We start from the raw sequence: 24,844 nt of genomic DNA on the forward strand, positions 1-24,844 counted from the left end.
TATGTTAAGACTACCTTAATTAATTTTTCTTATAAAAAATAATAATTAGCATCCTGGTGTCTCAGAATACTAAATATACTTCCTAGGGGTGGGATTTGGGTAATAGTATCAAGATAGTGCCTTCAGAAGGGATATTAGCTTGTTTAGATGAGTGAAAATAGCCTCAAGTATTATTAGGCTCCAGATTTCCTAATGACTTGATGATGAAAATGGACCAAAATTGACTAGACGTGCGCCATGACTGCCAAATGCTCATTGAAAACCAACCACTACCAGCAAACCCAAAATATTCACTGCAAGCAGTTGTCACCACCAACTGTCATCAGGTGGTACAGATGTTGAAAATGCTGGTAACTTTGCAGTTCATGTTTTTCATTTGCCATTAGGTTAAATCATCTTGGATAACAAAAACCATCATGGGCCGTGTAAGTCATTTTAGATAGCCTAATCAAGAGATAAATATATTAACCTTGCATGTACTATTGCTTCTTGGAATGTGAGAGATGTAAATTGAAACCTACAAGATTGTTGAATAAGCTGATTCTGAGGTGGATGAGTATCGTATATGTATGTAACTAAGCCAAAGGGATGTGATGTTGTTGAAACTAGTTGATATGGTTTGACATACGAGGGTCATCCGGAAAGTAGTACCCGTTCGTGCCGCATGAAGTGCTGACGACGCGAGTAGCCGCTGGACGAGGTCAGATAGCTTCAGTGGCTTGTCTGCCTTCTCTGAGCCGAGTTGCGTGACGCTAGCATTGCCTGTGTTGTTTCTGTGATTGTTTACAATGTTTAAAAAAATTGAGAACGCCGCCAGTTGTGAAGTGAGGGCAGTGATTAAATTCCTCAATGCAAGAAACGTTCGCCCATGTGATATTCATCGCCAATTAAAGGAGGTGTATGGAGACAATGTAATGGACGAGTCGTCTGTTCGGCGGTGGTGTCGCAACTTCAACATGGGGAGGGGGAACACACACGACGATGAGCGTTCGGAGAGACCGTCTGTCATTACAGACCAACTGGTGAGCTCAGTTGACGAATTCGTGAGGAACGATCGGCGCGTCACAATTGATGACATCTGTGAGCATTTTCCCAATGTTTCTCGAACAATTGTTCATGAAATTGTTAAACACCATCTGCATTATGCAAAAATTTGTGCAAGATGGGTCCCTCGCGTATCTCAATGAGCTGGCGGCGAAGGACTATGCAGCAGGAATACAGAAACTTGTCACACGTTATGACAAATGCCTTAATTTGCTTGGAGATTATGTTGAGAAGTAGTTTAAAGTATCCTCTTTCAAATAAAATTTTTTATGTTTGTTAATATTTACTTTTGTCTTTTTATTTCACGAACGGGTACTACTTTCCGGATGACCCTCGTAGTTGCCAAGGATTACAATAAGATAAAAAAAAGTGACTAAAGTATTAGCCATTTTATTTTTTGTAGTAGTCTTTGGGATATTAGTCAAAATCTGTTAGGAATATGATGAAAATAACCCAGGATTAATTTGGTAACTGTTTTACAAATTTTATAGTAATATTGTAGGATCATACCAGGTACTACTACTACCATAAATCTTGCAATCATTTGTGTAGAGAAGGGTATGGACCTGGGAGGAAATAAGTCGGGAAGGAAGATCATTAACGAATAAATTGAAAAGATATGGACCAAGGACACTGCCCTGGGGAACCCCAGACGTGACAAGAGAAAGAAGCATCTGAGAGTATCACACGCTAGGTTCTGTGAGTGAGAAATCTAGAGAGAAGACTAAGGAACATACCATGTATGCCGAACTGTTGGCTGAGTTTATGAAGGAGAAGTTGATGATTCAGGGCATCAAAAGCCTTGGAGAAGTCAAGGTAGATGTATCAAGTTGACTTGATTTGTCTATTGCCATGACGGCATGGTGCTGAAAGACAGCGAGATTTGTCAGGCATGGTCTGCCTGGGAGGAAACCATGCTGCTGGGAAGATAAAAAGGGAGAGGTGAAATAATGAATCCTGTTGAGAATAATACGTTCACAAATGGAAGACAGGATTGGAAGCAATGAGATAGGGCGATAGTTTGATACATCATTCTTGGGACCTGTTTTATGTATCGGAATGATATTGGCACATTTGCATTGAGGAGGGAAGGTTCCTTGGAAAAACAGCGATTTAACTAGATAGCTAAAGGTTGTGAGAGGGCTGATGTGCAATTGCAAATAAATTTAGGGCCGAGAGCATCTGGGCCAGGTGAGAGGTGGTGGTCTGGGGAGTCTGTCTGTTAGTGGGATAGGGAATGGACAGAGGTAATACTGAGGTTAGAAGCAGGCTGCAGGCAATCGGAAAAGAATTTTAGGAAGGGGTTGGGTCTCTCTGATTCTGCGGCATTTTTGGTACCATAGGAGCTTTGGGAATTTGAGGACGATTATGGTGCTGATTGATGAAGGACCAGAATTTTTTGGGGCTAGAGGAAATATCGGAGGAGACAGTCTGTGCGTAGTTTTCCTAGTCACGGCAAATGAGGAATTTGGAATATCAGCGGAGATCAACGAATGATCGGCACGTTTCCACATTTGGGATGGCCTTATGGAGGTACCAAGCGCAATTTTTGTTACCCAGGACATGTATGGTATCCTGTTTAAACCATGAGGGGAATTTTTATGTCTTAGGCTTAACTAGAGGAAGTCTTTTATGACGGCCTCAAGGACAGTGTGAAAGAATTCCACTCCTTCTTTAGGGGATAATGAGGAAAGGATGCTCCAGGGAATAAGGTCGAGGAAGCGGTTGACATCCTCTCAGTGAACCTTCGCCCAGGCAAGAAAGGGCTTAGATGGAGTGGGAGGAGCCCCGCGGGATTTCCAGGAGCCAAGGAAGAAGAAATGGGCATCAATAGACTGGTGGTCGGAGTCAAAAATGTTTCTGGCAGGGGTGATTGCCTTGGGCACAGCAGTCGAGAGCAGGTAGTCCAGGGTGCTCTTGAGATAGTGTTGTGGGAGTTGGAGTGCATTCACAAAATGTTCAATAAAAAATTTGTCATAGGCATTGAGTGGGTGGCCGTTCGTGGGAAATTCCCAGCGTAAGTAAATTAAAATCACCCACAAGAATTACAGGTCCCAGATTTATGGCCCGAAACACTGAGTTGAGGCAACTTTCAAGTACACTCAAGTCACTTGCAGGAGTAAGTAGGAATATGTGGACAAGCTAACGAAAAATTATGATTAATTGGAAGAGTTCTGGGTAAGTGTGATGAATAGGTCAAAGAGAAATGTTATCTTTCACTGGTTAGGCCTCATTTGGAAAATGTTGCTAGTATATGGGTATTACGCGTGCAGCGTAGAGGAGCTAGTTACTCCAATAAACTTATTGGTGTGTTCAAAATATTATTGGAGCTAGGCTGGGAATCACTCACAGAGAGAAGGTTAAACTACAGGTTAAGTCACTTGCATAAATTGTAATCGTGTCTCTTTAGTAATGGTGTTGAAATTGTATTATTACCGCCATCATACCATGGTAGGAGAGATCATGCCATTAAAATTAGAGAGATTAATTTGTAGAATAGATAGATTTAAGATGCCATTTTTTCCAAGATGATAAGAACTCAGAATAACATTGGTCGAGCGCGGTAGGGTCATATTCGGGTCGAAATTAGTCTGGTTTGTATTCACCCCCTGCCACACACCCTAGCAGTGGCTTGCAGCAAACTAAAATAGCTATCTAAAAATATCTTATAATGGAATTTAATAAGATACCCTTAATCAAACGGCTGATTGCTCTTCCGCCTTTATCGTTTTTTATATAATGTTATTCGGTTGAAATTTCAATGTCTCTTCTATGGTTGGGGCACATATTTACTGCCATGTGGTAACTTATTCCTTTTATTATTCATTCTTCTTAATTCTCTTCTCTTCTAATTTTCATTCAAACTTAAATTCATAGTTTCTATAGTCAACACTTTTTCGGGTATGCTCGTTACTAACAAATTAAATAATTAGTCAACATTGGTCTGGTGTATATCCACCCCCTGCCTCACACCCTAGCGGCGGCTTGCAGGGTGCTATGATATCAAAAAATTGCGGTGATGCTGAAATAAAGAAAAAAAGTGTTAAAATGGGGGTAAAGACAGATACCTGCCAGTCGCTATTGCATTCCTTAACGTAGATTGCCATGCGTCAACTTATCACTTCACCAATGTGGATGATAATGTTCTTTATTTCAGCATCACTGCTATTATTTGATATTTAAGCACCCTGCAAGCCGCTGATAGGGTGTTTGGCAGGGGGTGAATAAACACCAGATTCATGTTGACTAATTATTTAGTGTTAGCAACGAGCATACATGAAAACGTTTCGACAATAGAAACTATGAATTTAAGTTTGAATGAATATTAGAAGAGAATTAAGAAGAATGAATAAAAAAGAGGAATTGGTGAGAACTTAGCAGAAAATACTGTTTTCCCTATCCGAAAAAAGAAGCCTAAAAGAAAAATTTACTTGCTTATAGAAGGGGACTGTAAAGGCTTAAAATTCGTGCTACAGAATCATTTTTTTAAATTTTAAGGAAGATAGTAAACACCGAAATACTGAGGATACATGGAACATTCGGGTCATGATTAGTCATGTGAGTGAGACCCCTTGCCATAAAGCCTATCGGTGGCTTGCAGGGTACCAAAAATTACTATAAATACTAAAAATCTGTGGCAATGATCCTAAATTTATCTATAGCTTAATTTAGAGACCCACTATTTGACGCACACATTGGCCTGCACTTAAATCACGAAGCAACCTGGAGTCGTTGAATATCCTACCCGCTATGCAACTGTAACTGAAAAGAAGAAATATTGGGTGACTCATAAATTGAGAGGGCATTTATAACTTCAGTGGTTAGAGTTTAGTGTGTTAGATAACACTGTGTTCCATTTTTCTCTTACTCACCGAGATGTGACCCCTCCCCCACACTTATGAGAGAACCTTCTGAATCGCTTCTGAGATCTTACAAAGGCTCACAAGAGTACAATTGAAAATGGGTAAAATTGAAGTGGCGAGGCTATAATGTAAGTCCCTGTGTCTCCGGCTAGAGCGGTAGATATAGTCGGGCAGTCTCCTACCATCATCCATGGAAGTAATGTACCATTCTTTGCAACCTTTGGAAGATACACATTGAAACCGTCATTGAAGAAATGCTATTTCCCTTCCCATATTTGCAAAATTATTTTCAGGTATCGAGGATTCAACTTCATGGCAATATGCTTGTTAAGTACGAGGTGTTTGGAAAGAAAATATTGAATTCTGTTTTGAGCACCACATTGAAAATTATAAAAAGTATCACAGTGAGCATGCTGCATTTTTCTACCATGATTCTACTCGCTACCCTGCAGGTTAAGCTAGGTTGTGTAGCTAGGGGTTGTTACACACCAAGTATGCGACATCAAAAGTTAAGTTTTGTGAATACACACTAAGACTTTCACGTTGTACCATCTGGGTATGAATTTGACTTCTGAGCGTGTGTTCTGAAGGAAGTGATTCCACGTATCCTCATTATTTCGGTGATAATAATCTTTCTTAAAATTTGCAAATTGACTCTGTAGCATGGATTTTAGGCCATTATTGTGCCCTTCTTCAAACAAGTTAATATTTCTTTTAGGCCTCTTATTTCGCACACTATTTAGGGAGAACTTAGAATTTTTTGCTTGGTGTACAATAAATGAAGGTTAAGAGATAAAACGAGGATATAATCAGAGTTACTTTGGCTGAGAAAATTTTCAATACTCACACTTCAATTTGAAATTAAGCGTGTCCCCTCTTTAAATGAGAAAGCATCTAGGGTACACTTCAGGAAATACAAAATCTATCCTCTTTATAAGTTTGGAAGAGATAGATTGACAATGTCATTATTCCCATAAACGAGAAGGGATCAGAATAACATCAAAACGCGCAATAAGAGGAAAGAATTTATATTTTTTCATTCTTAGTAGCCTATTGTGTTCTTTATATCTCACCAAGCGTTAATTATTGTCCTTCTCTTTAACTACAGTTCCTCTCGAATGCATTGATGATGAGGAGAGGAGCTATTCCGGAAACCGGAGAATTGAAAAGTTGTCTTGCGCAGTGGTGGAGGAAAGTTAGTGCTGTGGCGAGGGATGGGAGATGCAAAGGCAAACCTCCTCCCCGTCCCCAGCAAGTATCAGGTTCTATCGGAGGATAGCCCAGCGGTATCTATAGCCCCTAGCTCCACCCCTGTGACAGTACCACCCAGAAGGAACCGTCAGAGAGGGAAGGGGGGATTCTGGTGATGGGCAGCAATAACGACAGACAGGTGATGGTCCCTTTGCGGGAGAGGACAGACCATGAAGGTGTGAGACAGTGCCTGCTGGCATGGGGCATACCTAGTGGCGGCGTTCACCAGGTGATGAAGGCGGTTGTAGCGGTGGCTGTGGGCATGAAGTGTTCCAGACTGCAGGTCGTGGCTCATGTATCCTGCAAGTCATCACTAAGGTAATATAGTAATCATCAAAATACTGAGGATACGTGGAATTCCTTCCTTGAGATCATGTGCTTAGTAGTCAACAAGTTCATTCCCAGTAAATTTATAGATGGTAACACGAAACCTAGATGGTCCAACGCATAAGTAATATATGCATTGCGATGTCAAAAGCCATGTCACGCCAAGATGAAAAATATTAGGGATGATATCGCTAGCAACAAAAATAATGAGATCAGTTATGATTACAAGATATGTTGGGTGAATAACAAGACTGAATTTTGGAAAGCGCTAAGCGAATCCAAAAGGAAATGTTAGCGGAAAATTTGAAAGAAAATCCGAAAGCATTTTGGTCATACCTCAGAGAGGTTCAGGGAAATAAGTCAACTGCTAATTCACTCGAAACTGATAAAGGCGAAAGAGTAATCAGCACTTTGGAAAAGGCTAACTTATTTAATTTCCTTCTTTCAAAGCATCTTCACCAATATCTCATCAAATGCCTCTGACAGCTTATGAAATCGTGCCGGTCAACCGATGACCGAAATTGAAATATCATATAATGGAATAGAACGTTTGCTGCAAAATATTAAGCCTAATAAATCCTCTGGGCTCGATGAAATACCCACTCAAATATTTTAGGATCTAGCTTCGGACTTATCGCCTTATCTGGAAATAATATTTCAGATGCCGGTGGTAGATCTTAAGGTTCCCAGAGATTGGAAAACGGCTGAAATACACCAATATTTAAAAACGAAGACAAGGAGGAACCGAGCAAATACAGACCCATTTCCCTCACATCCAGTTATGGGACATATAGTTGCTAGTTCGATCATGAGACATCTCAAATGAAAGAGATGAGAGAAAAATCAGCACGGTTTCCAAAAGGGTTGATCCTGCGAGAGACAACTTGCGCTTTTTGTTCACCTATATATCACCCATATCCTAACATTGGGAGAGAGCAATGTTTCAGTGGATGCGATTTTTCTAGATTTTTAAGAAAGCATTCGATTAAGTACCTACCTCATATCAAACTATTCGTAAAGCTAGAAGCATATAGCATAGATAAAAATATCCAGGGTTGATTTAATGACAGTTTGAATGATCGGGTACAAAGAGCAGTGATATATGGAGTTAGCTCAAATGCAGTAGAAGATACTTCGGGTGTCCCCAGGGAAGTGCTATTGTACCTGTTTTATTCTTACTTTATGTGAACGACATCGACTCCGTAGTCACTGGTAAGATACATTTATTTGCCGACAATGCAGTGGTTTACCATGATATCCATGATCCTGAGGACACAGCTTTATCAAATGACCTTAATACTATTCAACGCTGGTGCGACACTTGGCAATTAGAATTAAACTTATAAGTGCATAGTCATAGATTTTTGGAAGAAGAGTAATTCCTTCTTTAATGCCTACTGCATCGGAAGCATTGAAATGGAATGTGTAGACTCAATTAAATACCTAGGAATTACAGTCATTCACGATCTCTCTTGAGTGAACACATAGGGGGAACATGTGAACACGCTAATAAAAAATTAGGATTAATTAGAGGAGTATTAGGTATATGTCATGAAAAGGTCAAAGAGACAAGTCATCTTTCACTGGTTAGGCCTCATTTAGAATATGCTGCAAGTATATTGGATCCTCATGAAGTTGGATTAATTGCTGAATTGGATCACATGCAGTGTAGTGGAGCTAGATTTGTAAAACATTATGATAAACTGAGTAGCGTATCCAAAATATTACACAGCTAGGCTGGGAATCAATCATGAAGCGAATGTTAAATTACATATTGAAGCCCTAGCATGAATTGGAAGGATGTTCCTTTAGCCCTGATGCTGAAATGGTATAATTAAATTCATCGTACTATGGTAGGAGAGATCATGTCAATAAAATTAAAGAGAGTAAGTGTAGAACAGATGATTTCAGATATAATTTTTTCCACAAACAATAAGGGAACAATAATATTGTGCGACCGCGGTAGGGTAATATTAGGGTCAAAATTATTAGCGTCTATTCACCCCCTGCCATACACACTAGCGGTGGCTAGTAGGGTCCTTTTATCAATAAATAAAATATTGAAAAAATGCAAAATTGGACTACATTTGCATGAAAAAAATTTTTTTAAAAATTGGGTTCCATTATATTCCTGATATTCTTATACGAGGGTCATCCGGAAAGTAGTACCCGTTCGTGAAATAAAGACACAAAAGTAAATATTAACAAACATAAAAATTTTTATTTGAAAGAGGATACTTTAAACTACTTCTCAACATAATCTCCAAGCAAATTAAGGCATTTGTCATAACGTGTGACAAGTTTCTGTATTCCTGCTGCATAGTCCTTCGCCGCCAGCTCATTGAGATACGCGAGGGACCCATCTTGCACAAATTTTTGCATAATGCAGATGGTGTTTAACAATTTCATGAACAATTGTTCGAGAAACATTGGGAAAATGCTCACAGATGTCATCAATTGTGACGCGCCGATCGTTCCTCACGAATTCGTCAACTGAGCTCACCAGTTGGTCTGTAATGACAGACGGTCTCCCCGAACGCTCATCGTCGTGTGTGTTCCCCCTCCCCAGGTTGAAGTGGCGACACCACCGCCGAACAGACGACTCGTCCATTACATTGTCTCCATACACCTCCTTTAATTGGCGATGAATATCACATGGGCGAACGTTTCTTGCATTAAGGAATTTAATCACTGCCCTCACTTCACAACTGGCGGCGTTCTCAATTTTTTTAAACATTGTAAACAATCACAGAAACAACACAGGCAATGCTAGCGTCACGCAACTTGGCTCAGAGAAGGCAGACAAGCCACTGAAGCTATCTGACCTCGTCCAGCGGCTACTCGCGTCGTCAGCACTTCATGCGGCACGAACGGGTACTACTTTCCGGATGACCCTCGTATCAGGAGAGATCAATGTTCCTGTGGATGCAATTTTTCTAGATTTTAAGAAATCCTTAAACAAAATACCTCTTAGCAAACTACTCACAAAGGTAGAGGCATATGGCATAGATAAAAATGTCCAGGGATAGGTTGAAGACTTTTTGAATGGTTGGGTACAAACAATAGTCAGAGATGAAGTTAGCTGTATTGCAGTAAAGTCACTTCAGGTGTTCCCCAGGTTATCAAACCTCTTTTATTTCTTTTTATGTTAACAACATTAATTCTATGATTAATTGTAAGATGTTTATTTGCCAACAATGAAGTAGTTTATAGAGATATCCATAGAATCTAGGTACATAAAATATTATTATGATAAAAAGAGAAGTGTATCAAAAGAATTAGAGAAGCTTGGTTGGGAAACACAGAGCAAAGGTTAAATTACAGATTAAATATCTTGTACATAACTGTAGGATGTCTCTTCAGCGACTATGCTGAAAATGTATTATTAGCCCCATTCTATCACAGAAGGAGAGATTATATCAATAAAAATTAGGGAGATTAAGTATAGAACATAGACCATTACATGAAGAACATATTGTATTTTTCCTTGGTTCTTTTTTTTGGTACTACTAGTTTCAATGCTTAGATGTCAACATCAGGTACCTGATGATAACGCCTAAGCATTGAAACTATTATAACTAAAATAAAGAACAGTGGAAAAATACATTCTGTTCTTCATATAATAAACATGAACTTCCACAAAGTTGAGCCAGAAACCATTGAATACATAGAATATATAATTTAAGATTTCATGTTTTTAATTCAATGGCAGGGGAAGTACACTTAAGATCACAAAATTTTCTAAGTAACTTTTATCGAAAATTGGACAGAAAATATTAAAATTTTTCTTCTTAGCAGTAAAACTAGCCACACCGCGTGAGTTAAATATAATGAAGAGATGCACTAAGTTGCAATTGCAGTTACACTAAGTTGCAGTCATTGCAATAGTTTTTATATTATTTAGGAGATTAGTTTCTGTTTAATAGTTTTTAATGAGCTGCATGACAGCAAATGAATGAATTCACCAAAAGTTCTAATAACAAATTGACATTTCCCCACCATACTTTTATTGACAGTGGTAAAATCCATGTTATTGGTGGCCTCATTATTTTGTAATGCAGCTTCATAATTGATCCCCTCGATATTGATATTTCTGCTAGAGGATAATGCTCTCCTGTGGTGAGCACCAAGCCAAGAAAATTTCTAATTTCGAATCATGTAGGCAGGGAGATTTGTCATAACTGAGCATGTTTTTGAATTTCTGGCAAGGTCCTAAATCGCAAAATCAATATTTTTAGTTGGGAAGAAAAATTCTCATTGCTTAAAATGGGTTCCCTCCTCAAGGACTTTTTTACTCTTAGATCAAAATGCTCCAGAGTTCAAAGAACCACCAAGGTCTTCTTTTGCTTGCTGCCAGGCATTATGGATCAAGCAGAGGAGTGGTAGCTGATTCTGTGCAACCTGAGAAAATACACATCAGTAAGTTTAGTCCAAACTATTTGTCCCTATTCAGTAACATCCATGGATGACCTCTGACAAGGGCAATTTTGGGTAGTTACCACATTAAGCCTCACATTTTACAATCATGAAACCTGTGGTGCCAGCAATAATCCTTAATTATCCCTCATATCAATTTTAAGACTAGAAAGTAATAAAATTAGTCAAAATAATTATTAGAAACTGCTGCCAAAAATAGCCACATTTCTCCACCTTGACAAATGGCCTGTTCACCAAATTTGCCAGTGTCTATTTTATCAAATCATATTCTCTGTCTTGTCTAACATTTCCACTTAACGTACCCTCCTAACCTTTCTGAACTCCTTTGTACTCTCCCGTAACCCCATGGCTGGCATCCTACACCTGGCAAACAAGAGATAGATTATGGGTTAATATGAAAATATCCCAATTTAGTTTTTTGAAAGTGCCCTTTTGATTTAAATTTAAAGTATTGTCTATTTTCGTCATTAATAGATTGGATTATTTTGTATAGCGTGCAAGAACTGGTTTTGGCAATTTTGAAGCATAGGTAACACCCTTCTTTTTAATATCACTTTATTCTCCAACAAAAATTTAGATTAATATTGTTATTATGACTTAAAATTATGTCAAACACAATAATGGATAGCATTATTTCAGGTTCAGACCATGAAGCCATTGATCTCATCATATTGCATGCAGAAAAGAATGTTTGCTGGGTTCCTTTTCCTCCTTCATTTAGATGCATACATTTTGGTTGAATACAAATATTGTCCATGATTAGTTAAATGATAGTTAAATACTCCTATCATTGAATTATTTTCACTCAACATTTCCATGGCTATAGTAATGTTTAATCTTTGGTGGGCTTATAATACATTGAAATTGATGCACAGAATATAGATCTAAAGGTTATACTATACAAGTCCCATTATTGGAAAGGTTTCTTGCATAATCATACACCATCAAAATGTGTTCTTAATAAGCCAACTTTGCAAAAAATAAATGGTATGTTTTAAAATTTTAACCTATTAATTCAGAGCTTTTCATGCTCATGAATGGACAACAAGTATCCAAGCTTGATGAGTCACATAATTAATGATATATAGTCCAATGCAAAACCATGTAATTTTAATAAATATTCATTTCAAAATTGATTTAACAGATTAACTATTTACATTTTAAATAAATACTGGTTGAAATTACTCTGGATTTTTAAGAACAGAAGCAGTTTGCAATCTGGAGTAATCTCTTAAGCTGGCCTAGGACCTGTCCTCAGTCCTAGGTGTAAAATGTGAAGTACTGGCAACAATGGAATTTGATACAATTTGTATTTATTGCTATTAAAATTTTACAGTCTTTCTCGTAGTTCAGGACGATCCTTCTATGTGCAAGTTCAAAAATATGAATTTCCAGTTAAAAATTTTCAAAGTTGTACACTGTCTCAAGTTAACCATTACATTCACTCTAATAGGTATGAAAGATGACATTATATCAGAACAAAGCCACATGTTGAAGATTTAAGATGTTCTTATGAATCAAATGAAAAGCAACCTCACTTCTCCAAAAAGTAATTTGTGAATGGTTACAACTTAGCCGATCTTAACGGTAACCAATTACATTTACCCCGTACTTTCCCAGTCATAATCACAAGGGTATAAAATCCAATAGATTATTTGGATTTTATATCCCCAGGGATTATTTTTAAGTTACCTGCATCTCCAGGGGTCTATTATGTTAAACTAAATCCAGTTTGCAATATGCAAGCAACCAGTTACATTTATGCATATTAAAATTGAGCCTTGTAAAGGAAAGTGTTATATTTATATGCCTTGGTATTATATTTCATATAGAAAAAAATTTTCATTTTATATGCAATGGCTTAGGCCCAAAATAATAACAATAGAAGAGAGAGCATACTGAAACCACACCAAAAATGTTTTCAAAGGTTTTTATTTCAGAACATAATTAAAAGGTTCAAAATAAAATGCAATTTTTACCAAGGAGAATAATAAGATCCCTTCACAATTGGTAGTTTCAAGACAACATAGGTGGTTTTACATTTCATTTGACCATATTTTCACCAAGTAATACATGGGGAATAAAATATTTTCCCACTTTAATTAGATAAATTTTATGAGAACTTGATAGAAGTACACATCTAATTGACAAATATTTTCCAATTCAACTGAGGAGAAAGACCCTATGAATAAGCCCATAAAAATTCTTAGTCAATGTTTACCCCATATCCATAGGTAGTTCTTCATGTATGCTACCTATCTACACAGACTTTTTCAATGTTATTTCACTTAATGCCTCTCCTAAACAACAATCAGTACATCAGCAACCAAGCCATCCACTTTGACATCATGTTTTGTCAGGACTGGTTGGCCTAATATTTCAACTATATATGTAGTAGCGAACTCGTGCCTGAATCTTTTCTGGATAAATTATTAATTTTCCCTGTGTATTTCTAAAAGGGAAAAGATATTCCAATCTTAGCGCTTTCACTCACCTGTACAGCACACTCATCTACCATTTTCTTAGTGGACCCCCAATATCCTCACAATTCTTCTTCCACCCTATTAGCTAGTTGATTTCTTCGCGCATTCTTCATTTTCCCCTCTAGCATAGCTCCCCAATAACTTCTTTGGCAATCAAGCTTTTTCAGCACTTTTCCTACCATTTTGTTTTCATGTCAGAGTTCTTTCAGATGCTCCCATCCCCAAGCCAACACCAAATGTTCGGCTACATTCTGTTACTCCTTTCCCAAACAGTTGAAGCCTTTACTTTCCATTTTCTCCCTCCTTCAATTTGACTTCAGGGGTACTAACTCAAGTGCAACAGCTGTTCCTTAATCTTTTCCCAACCAAAATACAAGTGATTTCACGGAATCCCACAGTATTTCCCAAGTATACCAACATCTAATTCATGTTAGCTGTATCTCTCCTGCATATTTCTTTCATTTGCTCCCCAGAGTAATGCTGTGGTCCGAAATCATATTCCCCTACCCTTCATAAACAACATGCTACAATTTCCATTTACTTCTAGTTGCTGGTATAAATGGTTGACTTCTTCCTCCTTTCTTGTTGGCATTTAGACCTACATAAAAACCAATTTCATTGACTTAGCTTTGACCTGTATTTATACAACAAATCTTTCAACTGATCAATGCTTACTTCTTTTCTTTATCCTCAATACTATTGGTATCCCTCACCAGCTTTCTTCCCCCATTAATTCACATCATCTTTCTTAGTACAGCCTCTCTCCACATCTTGCTTTGTCCGAAAACCTCCTGCCCACAATATTGTCCCAAAAACCGAAGTCCCCATTCTAACAATCTTAGTTCTCTGCTGACAATAAGTAGACCAAATTAGGTGAGACTAGCTTTTTGTGAAAAGGGAATTTTTTTGGAATTTACCATATTTGTTTTTAGGCTTTAGCAACCCTGGGTGCTTAAAGTTTACTTGACATTTGGTACTATTATTTAAGTAGCTCAAGTTTGATCACTTAAATGCATGCACTAAAAATAACAAAAATAGAATATTAAAAACAATGCCACCAAGGAATACCCATGCTATTAACTTTTACACCAGTCATGGGCCATTAACTATTACGTAAAACTTACAAATCAGCATGTTCATATTTAGACTTTTTCAGCATTTTCCCATTAAGACATTTCATCCCATGCATGGCCAGGTAGATTTGTATGATCATTGTTATCCACAACCATGAACTATTTTTGCCATTTCATCCATTCAAAAAGTTTTTGCCTCTACATTCAATTATGCAAAATTTCTTTTGATAAAATTGAAATATTCTGATCACATAGAGCTAAAATAAAAAAATTGAAATGCAACATCACTTACCTGAATATCACACGTCCTTGACAGCAACCAGAATGTCTAATAGATTTGGTTTCCAATTGAGTGTTATTCTATTTAATGTCAATGTTATACTTTAGATTATTTTAAAGGATTTAAAATCTTTGGAATCAGATTCAGTCTTTGAATGTGGTCAAGTTTGACTTTATCCATCACAACTCTTCTCATATTTAAAATTCATTACAAAAATGAATGTAAGTCTGATAAAGAAATAATGATAACATTGACAAGTCAAGACATGACATTACCTACTTTTCCAATAAGAAAGAAAAATGTATCCCTAAATAAAATGTCAGACCAAAAAAACTCGTATTTAATCATTGACCCTTGGTAAAAATTAACAAACATTATAAATAATTTTCAACACCATAAGATAGTTTTCATCACATGTTTCTGTTTTATACAAAATACACATTTTTTCATTTCAAGGTATCTATTTTCTCCAATGGCGAGGCAAAGATGCACCAAATTAGAAAAACAATACAGCATGAATTCATTATAAAAATTGGCCATTCACATTTTATTTACACTACTTAAGTGGATTTGACAACATTCTAAGCACACTGAGGCGAATTGTAGTTGAAAATAAAGTCCAATGTTGGAATGTTCACATAACATGCCCCCACTAAGCCTGGGCAGGCTTAATGGTTGGCACACATGAATTGAAGTATATTGAAACTGAAATACAAATACCTTCATTTACCCTATTTGGATGGCAATCATTTGATGTATAAGGTATCAGCCAAATTTGCACCTAGATTTTGTGATGCAGAATCATAATTGAATGTGAAAATATTCCCTGTAAACTCCATACAAAACTATATGGAATCAATAAAAACTTACATAAATTTCATAAATTATTCTTCCACTGCAAATGAAAGTGTGGAAAATGGTCAAACATATTAAATGATATTTCTCATAAAAATGCTAAACAATCAAGGCATTACATAAATACTACTCAGGTACAAATTAGTTATGTTGTAATACATTACAACAACAGTTTAAAAAGTTTTGGTTTATTACACATGCAATGTGCCATGGTGAAAATGGATACAGTTAAGTACAGAATCTATGGCTGCAGTATTGGAAAGCTTTCCCTTTGAAATACAAAGCCTCTTCTAAACCAAGTTACTTATACAAAAATAACTCTCATGTAGGATTCTTCTTTCCACAGGAACAGATTCTATGCTCTATCCCCAGAGATTCTGTCTTAGAAAATATTTACAATGAACAAGATGGGCATTAAATACACATTGGCACACTTCACATGACACTTTTATAACATAAAATTGACCAGTTATAAAACACAGAATTATGATAACACACACTGGATAAAATACAGATTTACAAAATGATACACATGATTAAGACTGTTTAAAAATTCCATAAGAATCATTAATGACACACAGTTTCATCAATATAAAAAATTTCCAATATCTTGATGTAATCATAGCGGATTGAAGTCTGTTCCACTGATACCTAAAATATAATGTTATAAACAATTAAGAACAAGTAAACCTAGATACTATTATAAGAGGGTGGCAAAATACTAACCAAATTTCCAGAAGAAAACTACAAGTCCTAGAAAAAGATAACCACACTAACACTTACCAATCTTTTTGGATATGCTTCTAGTAAGGGGGGGATCATATGGCTGATATTTCTTCGATGAGGAAATCTGGAACTCTGTAAATTATTTTGGCAAAAAAAAAATAATTATTATGGTAAAGTTAAAAAAAATAAGAATTTGCCTAACTACAACTTAAAAAAAGTCATGATTAAATTAGCTATAATAAGGGAATAATGAAAATGCACTGATCGAGTGATCCTCCAGTTAAGTGTCTCTCATAAAAGGGAAGATAAAATGGATTTGCATGTATTGTTAGCATTCATTGGAAGCTGTGGGGACACCAGCAACTCGCCAAGTTTTGCCTTGTGTTATGTTGTCAATTTTGTGTGGTGTGTGAACACATAAGAAAACTTGAAAGCCGAGTACAACACATCTGCAAAATTTCTTTCAAACTACTGTCCATATCTCTCAACTCCTAATTCCACCATCACATTAGGATCAAGACTAAAGAAGAGGATTATTCTAGTACATTAAATATGCCAACTTTTTTCATCATTAAAAAATAGTTTACCATCCCTTTATCTCTGACATAACCAACTCTCACATTTCAAGCAGTTTACAAACAACTTTTTTTTGATTTTACCCGAATTAAATAACAGAACATGCGGCTTCACAAACTTTCCATAAATGCACATTACATTTCAAGAATCACACAAATAAAGCATAACCCTTTACAATTAGCAGTGCTATTATAAGGTAAACAGACTGTAATAATATACTTTTATTATGAATTAGAATTATACATTGACTGTCTTATCAACTGAAATTGAGTACTGAGACTTAGATAAAGAATTTAATAACGTATGATTGCAGTTTCATATTCACTACAAGGCTGACAAAATTTCACAAGAAATAATAAAATACCAATCAGATTCCCAACCAATGCTTAGGGTTCCTGAAAGTGGGATGATGTTATGACAAATGCATCATCATGCAGTAGAGTGGCTCAGATACTGAATCATATTTCAACATGGAAAAGAGACATATGCTCGTGTTTGGAGAAATACATAACATCTCAACCTGCACCTGAATTAGAATTAGAGATTGCAACTACAGAAATTGTTGCGACCAATATGGAGAAATGAACATTTGGGAATAGAAGCGTGACTGTTTCTGGCTTTTGCGAATCCTCATATACTAATGACAGATTTTAGACATTCAGCATATCCAAATATAACTAAAATTATTTGTGATTATACAACTGCTAGCAGAATTTCTAACCCTTGCAAATTTATGAATGTGCAATATTTAAAGATAATATTCAAGAATGAAGAAGATAAATCATTTTTCTTACTTAATACATGCCATACAATTTTCGTAAGTCCCAGATCCTTCGAGTGCCAATACTGCTATAAGCAACTTGGACAAATTTTCTTGAAAGTGCCACCACATCGCTCTAAGTAACTTTTTTTAAGGGTATAAAAGTAGGAACAATCGACTAATTCATATTATTGTCTTATTCTCTTTTTTATACTCAATCATGTTTAACTTGCACAACTTTCAGTCAATTATATGAATAACAAGGTTTTAAAAGACATCTTCCATATATTTTGTATTTTGCAGAGAAATAGCCAGTAAATTTTGGCAACAAATTTAGATATTGCACATGGGTTTCGAAAGGACATAACTATTACCAGAGACTGAACTTTGTCTGAATCTAACACAAAAACTAAAAAAAATCTCACTTAAGAACTGCAAATGGAAATCATGACCTAGTCAAAAATACCAACACAATCATTGTGCCATAACTAACAAAACTGAATGACTTAATGTTGAAACAATCAAGACAATTGGTTTGATTGTAAATAAATGTTGTTAAGGTAACCTACATCTATGTGTGTGCGCAAACCTGTTCTCTCAAGTGCAAGGTGCTATAGCAAAATGAACAATTGATACAGAAACTCACAAATAGGTTTGTAATAAAATAAAATGAACTTCCTCTATCACATGAGTACATTAAAACAATAACACCTTCCTTCTTTCATAAGAGCATACAGAATGATAACCAACCAAAAGTTCTAAGTCATTCTTTTTTATATCTTATGAATAAGCGAGGTCAAAGTCATAAAATGTAACAGAAAATTATATCTGGCCACCTGATTGTTAACATTAAAAATACAAAAACAAATTTTATAACACATTTATATATAAATTAACCTCATACCAAGGATAGTCAATTTCTTAATGCACGGTTATTGGAAATGGGGCCTTGTTACACACTGACTGCTGAACACAAATATGAGGGTTGAATTTGTTAAAAAAAGCTATGGCAGAATTACTGACATACACCCAGTTGAAAGTTGAGTGACATGAATTCTAGAATTCGCGAATATATTTTCTCTTTGTATTTAGATTTGGAGGAAGTATAGGCCTTCCCTGTTTAATTTTTTTTGTTCACTAGCCCTACAAAAAAGTTTTTACACCTGCATATTTCCGGGAAACAAGTTACTCTACAGGCTTAGTATTCCTCCTATTGCATTGAAAACTGCAGGCATAGCTTAAAATCTTGATCGGTTCACCATTATGCCTCTTTTTCAAATCATGCAATGAAAAATTAGAAATGTGCAAGCTGAACAAGGACTGACCACTCAATTCAAGCCCAAACCATAAACCACACACAATGCCTCGAGAAAATTGTTGGAGCCTTAATCCTTGGAGAGGTAGCTCAGCTTTCCAACAAATAGAAAAACTGGCATTGGGCATGGAAAATCATGCTGAGTGCTTGATACACATGCAAAAGTCACTATTTTGTTATGCACATTTTACTCAAATTTTTATTTCACTACACACAAACCTTTGAAGAGCGCCATGTGAGTTCACTCTTAGTATTTTTTTCAAATGTAGTTTTGTGAGGGAACTTTTTTATGAGTCGGGAACTACCTAGCTACTAAGCACATTACTGGCTTTGATGTGATTTTTTTTTCCTTTTAGCTTTGCATCTAGAAAGAATTCCACAGCTTTGAAGTATTTTCAGTTATTTTTCTGATTTGAACAGAAACCAATCCAAATTTGAAACTAGCATGTAAAGGGCATTTGTATAAGTGCAAGTACTCATATACATGCACTTTGCATGACGAAGTTTTTAACTCACTGTCTGCAAGACACGCAGCATAGAGGGGATACTCATGCCTGTAACTTGACTCAGATCACCAATAAGTTCTACCAGTTTTAAGGAACATATGGCGAAGGGTGGTGAAAATCTACATTGGAAATTCAAAGAACTACTATTTTGTAAGTAAAAATATTCTTTAATCTTTTATTGACATCACCTCCACCTCTGAATACAGACGCTTAAAAAATTGAAGAGGATGGCAAAATCAGCCTCTCTGATACTCGGGAAAAAGTGTGATATGGGAAGTCCACATATAATTCCCATGAGATCATCCAAGATTCAACTTAAACACAGTTAAAACTTTATTCTTGCAATCTGCAAGCACTGCCCTAAATCTTAGCCAGAAACCTATATTTTACCTTTATATCATAGATTATTGGATGAGTTACATGTTCTATGTTGAAAACCATGGGTATTTCTTAGAAAAGGGTTACATTTTATTCATGGTAAGCATTCATTAAATGAACATAAAAAGATCCAACCCTGTACTCTAGATGGAAACAATTCAAAATTTCCATATGCTCATGCAATAACTGAAGCATTGTGCTTTCTTCTTGGGAATGGATTAATCAGCATGTTTCAAATGCTAACACAAGAACTCTTTAAGCCTGCAAGTCATCATGTTATATATATATATATTTCAGGATAGGCAGAAAAAGGATTCAGAGGATCCAAAAATCAAAAGATGCCATAAATATATAAGTAATAATTTTTGGGCCACATTTTTGGGGATCATTACAAGTCAGTAAAATAATATCCAAGGGTTTATGTTCGAAGCTTTAATTCCTACTACAGTTGACTTCTTTTACTACATCTTATGTTGCATAGAGAAATACAGTGAATAATCTAAATTTTTATTGGTCAATGTTCAAAACATTAATTGGTCCTGTATTTGTGGCACTTTCAACAATGATGATGCCTATAATTGTTGCAAAAAAAATGCATGTAGATGATTTGATCCACTTGATTGAAATACTGAAGATTCAGCATGGATTATAGTTAATAAAACACAGTCATCAACTTGAAAGGTTGGCTTGATAGCTGTTGAATGTCAACTAAACGATCTACATGATGGAGGCGTAAGGGAAAAATTACCAAAACATCTTTTTATCATATATGCTATATCCCATTGAATTTTTTTGAATTAACTTAGAAAGGGTGACTAGAAGATATGTGATGATTATCAGTATGGTGTGTTTAAGCTCATTGGCATGTGAAATTACACTGTTTAATATAAACTTGGATTCATTAAACTCTAGTCGGTGTTTTATCTATGACTCAAAAATTATGTTAGACTCATAAGTCATACTTAATACATACTAATTAATCAGCAATTGTTACTGATTTCCAGAAAGCCTTTTGCTTATCCTTTCAATAACAACATAAACAGGATAAATCCATTTGGTTTAATAGATGAGGTTAGAACTCTGTTAACAATAATCCTAAAAGATTATCAAATTTAAAAATTAAGGTACAGGCCCAGTACCTTTCCCTGCCCTGTCTGTGCTTTCTCAGGAAGATCTGGTACCTGAAAATGTATGCAGCTTTGGCAATGCCAGGGATGCCTAAAGGTATTAGCTGGAGTTGAACCTGGTCCCTCTCATCTAGTTCAGCACTATACCCATTAGACTTCCATGCCTCTTTCAAAACAATTAAAATATTTCTAATTTCAACTGCAAGATTTCTTCTTCATGTTTACTGTGATTTAATGGTCTGGTTTCTGAATTTACATATTTACCCCACTTTGAGAATTTTTAATGTTTTTCATACAATGTAAAGCAAAATATTTCAATTTCCTTGGATTAGTGACATATATGATAATTGTATACTTAAGACAAATCCTTCAATTATCCATTCGACATGTGTTATGTGCATATAAAAAAAGCACAGAAATCACCTAGAAGATTGGTTTAACTTGAGAGGAGCTTGTCTAATACTAAGCCCTACACAAACTGTCATCTGCCGAACCTGGTGAGATGCTGGGTGGGTGGGTGGGTGGGCGCTGACCGTGCCTGCCATCTTAGAGGTTGCGGGTCCGAATCATGCCTATGTGGGTTTCCCTCCACATAGGGCTTGGGTGTTCGTAATTGCCTTTCATGTATGAATGTTGTGTATATTGAGGGGTTAGGAGGAAGAAGGGACTATAAAGTCTCAATGTTATTCCAATATATTTCAATAAATAAAAACTTGAAATGCAAAATTAGGGTTAGGGGTTCTATTCCTTTTACTGTGCCACTTGTGGAATCCCAGGGACACCAATTACCTGAAAAATCACACAGCTTGGGTGACACTGAGGGTGTACACAGGTGTCACTCAGAACAGAACCCAGGTCCTCTGTTTTGTGTGTTTGCATTTATTAACATATATTTACATTTGTTACAAAGAAGAAAAAAAGAAAGCATGACACTCATGTATTGAGGATACTTTGGGGTCATGAAGTGACCTCTTTGTCAACAGAAGATTCATATGGGCCTCGAAGAGTCCACCATACAAGAGTGCCCATGACAGCCTTTCTTTCCTATATTTTTAGAAACTATTTTAAAATAAACTAAATTAATTGCCTAAAGGGGGTGATTTTTTTGGATACCAGATCTTCCTGGAAAACTATAGGTGTTAAAATAAAGGAATTGGCCCTCCTACCTCGATTAGTGAATTTCACACCCTGCCTAGCCCAGCCCTAGGTGAGCCCTATCCACATGCACAATCAAACACAAAAACCTGACAACCGGCGAAAATATATCCTAACTATGTAGTTATCTATCCCCCTATATTTCTATCGTATAAATACACGAGATTGGAAGTAGTTCCTCTTAACACTCCCATATGACTGATGCTCCCAGAATGTACTCCCCCCCTTTCTGAGCCAACCATTGAGATGGTAACCTGACATACCTAGAAAGGCACTGTCTAAGCAGGATCATGCTTAGAACAGTTGTATCACCAGGAAATATTATGTGCCAGTAACTTCATTTTTTTATACACAAGTGGATATATAATTCATTGGTTCGGAGGAAAACAGATCCACGCCCCTACACAGAGAGTCAAGCACCAAATGATTGTTGGGATAGACTATTAAGGTTGGCAAATGCCGAACGATGGTCCTGGCTAAATAAAGGCACCCTGTAGAATGGCATGCCCTTCCGCAAAGTGTATATGGGTACTTGATATTGACTGCAATATTGAGGTCAACCTTAAGAAATTATAAATATTTTAACACACACAGGCATACACACACACTTATCATTATAGATATTGATTAAAAAATATAAGTGCAGACAAAGAAAATGACACTATGCAAATGGATAGCATTACCACAATACTAACAAGAGGCTTTAGGGTTTGCTCAACAAGGAAGGTATCCTCAACCATCTTGAAGGCCAACTACTGAAAAATATGCGGATTAAAACATGCTTTTCTAGAAATATAATTTGATGCACATTTAAGATTCCCGAGTAAATAAATGATGGCATGGAAATTTTTACCAAGATTTCTTCATGAAAGTAATCTAACTTACAATAACTGAATTGTTTTTGGCGTGCAAAGTGAAATTACAATACAATTTTAGGGAAATATAGAAAAGAGAATCATAACAAAATGATTTATTCATACAAAATAAAATAGGTTGATAAAGAGAATAGATAAAAAGAGAATACTTTATTGTAGTATAATTCCTACATTGAATCAAAATCTCTAGCCCCTATTAAACAAAACTCAAAATTAAATTTTATGAAAAACCAAATATACATAAACTAGATTAAACTGAATATTAAATTTAATCTGATCTGTCAATTTATAGGAAGTTTGATTTCTATGTCAAAAATTCATAATTTCCCCGTCTAATATAGACAAGAAATTGCATCTTGGTGTGGAAATATAAAAATACCAAAATTTATATGTTAACATAAGTTGTTTTCCAGTTTTCAACATCATCATCCAGTGTTGCTTTATTTCTAACACAACAAGTAAATGTATGCATACAAATATGTATATACACACATACTTATTCACATGAATAAATAAAAGGTAAAAAGACATAACTACATATGACAAAAACAGGATTGGTGGGGAAGGTGGACTAATATGGATCACAAGCAGGAAATAAAAATTCCTTGACAGACTTGAACCACAGATCTTGCCGAACCGATGCTCTATCAATTGAGCTATATGCTACATCCGTGGGGTTTTAAGCTACAATTGACAAGGAAGGATAAAGCTAGTGCCAATACCAGGAAGGCATGAGTACGTGATTATTAAGTAAACATTGATGGTAGTATAGTACCTACATTATCAGAAAAATGCTAAATTGGCAGGAAAAGACAATCAGTTGATTGAGTGGGAGATGGATGGAGGAGGGAGACAGACAGTAGGAGGTGCATGTTGGGAGAAAATGAACTCATTTTTGGAGGAAGTCAAGGTGTTCTTATGAAACACACACTATTTCCCCTGGGATGTTCATTGTAACTTCCATGATGCCTACATTGTAAGAACTGAACAATCATCATAAACTATAACTCCCTCCTCTTGCCCTCCATCGTCGCCCCAAGCTAATGCCTGCCTTTTAACTGTTGTTTACCAGTAACTCTGACCCCTTCACCCAAGTATAATATACATAGGTAGTTTCAGAAATACAAACACATTTGATGATGACATGAGTTATTGAAACAAGTGTACGTTTATAAATGAATTGTGAAATTTTACTTAGAACTTTTTTATTTTTCCAAACAATAATTTCCTTCTTTATTGAAGTTCAAGACTATCGTAAAGACTGGGAGAGAGCTGTGAAGGACTTTATACAAGAGATAAATTAGTATATAAAAGAAAATGTTAGATCCATTTTATTAGGGATTTTATTTTATTTAACACAACATTCATCTGGTATATTTCCAACACCAATTTTGCTACATGCGCTACCACTTGCATCTTACTTTCCTGCATCACATTGAAACTATCATTAAAACCAACATTGAATATATACTCCTGATTTCAGTGCAGTGAAAAGTTTCCCTCCGGATGACAAGGTCCATTCAACACCACACACAGATTCTTGATTACCTCCCTGAAGCAACATTAATTACAAAATCTCTCTCCAGTAAGGGCCAAGGGCCAGTAAAATGTAAAATTAGCTATGAAGACCCTAGAATTGACAAAATAGCCACCAAAGAGGAGCTGCCACTGCCATTTAATGAGCAGTGAGGAATCATTTGAGTAGATATATTCTAAGATTACTAACAGGATACGTCACATTAAATCACAAATTTGGGTTGGATTTTTCTTGGCAGGCACAAGCTAAATAACATTGACATTTCAATGCACATGA

At 36.1% G+C, this 24,844-nt stretch overlaps 1 protein-coding gene across 2 annotated transcripts in view; it reads right to left on the reverse strand.

The window, feature by feature from the left end:
• Nucleotides 1-15,277: 15,277 nt before the first annotated feature.
• The window catches only part of LOC139690951 (uncharacterized), a 100,989-nt gene continuing 91,422 nt past the window's right edge, over nucleotides 15,278-24,844 (reverse strand). The window contains exons 13-14 of one of the 2 annotated variants that reach the window (XM_071588605.1): nucleotides 16,397-16,471; nucleotides 15,278-16,264 (exon numbers count right to left, since the gene is read on the reverse strand). In XM_071588605.1, coding sequence (XP_071444706.1) covers nucleotides 16,233-16,264; nucleotides 16,397-16,471 — 107 coding nt within the window. In that variant the 3' untranslated portion in view covers nucleotides 15,278-16,232. Of the gene's footprint in view, nucleotides 16,265-16,396; nucleotides 16,472-24,844 lie in introns of those variants that run through there. The other variant, XR_011701539.1, reaches the window with a different exon arrangement.

Source organism: Hetaerina americana, unplaced genomic scaffold (genome assembly GCF_022747635.1).
Source record: "Hetaerina americana unplaced genomic scaffold, ioHetAmer1.1.p SCAF_3, whole genome shotgun sequence".
NCBI classification, from domain to species: Eukaryota; Metazoa; Arthropoda; class Insecta; order Odonata; family Calopterygidae; genus Hetaerina; species Hetaerina americana.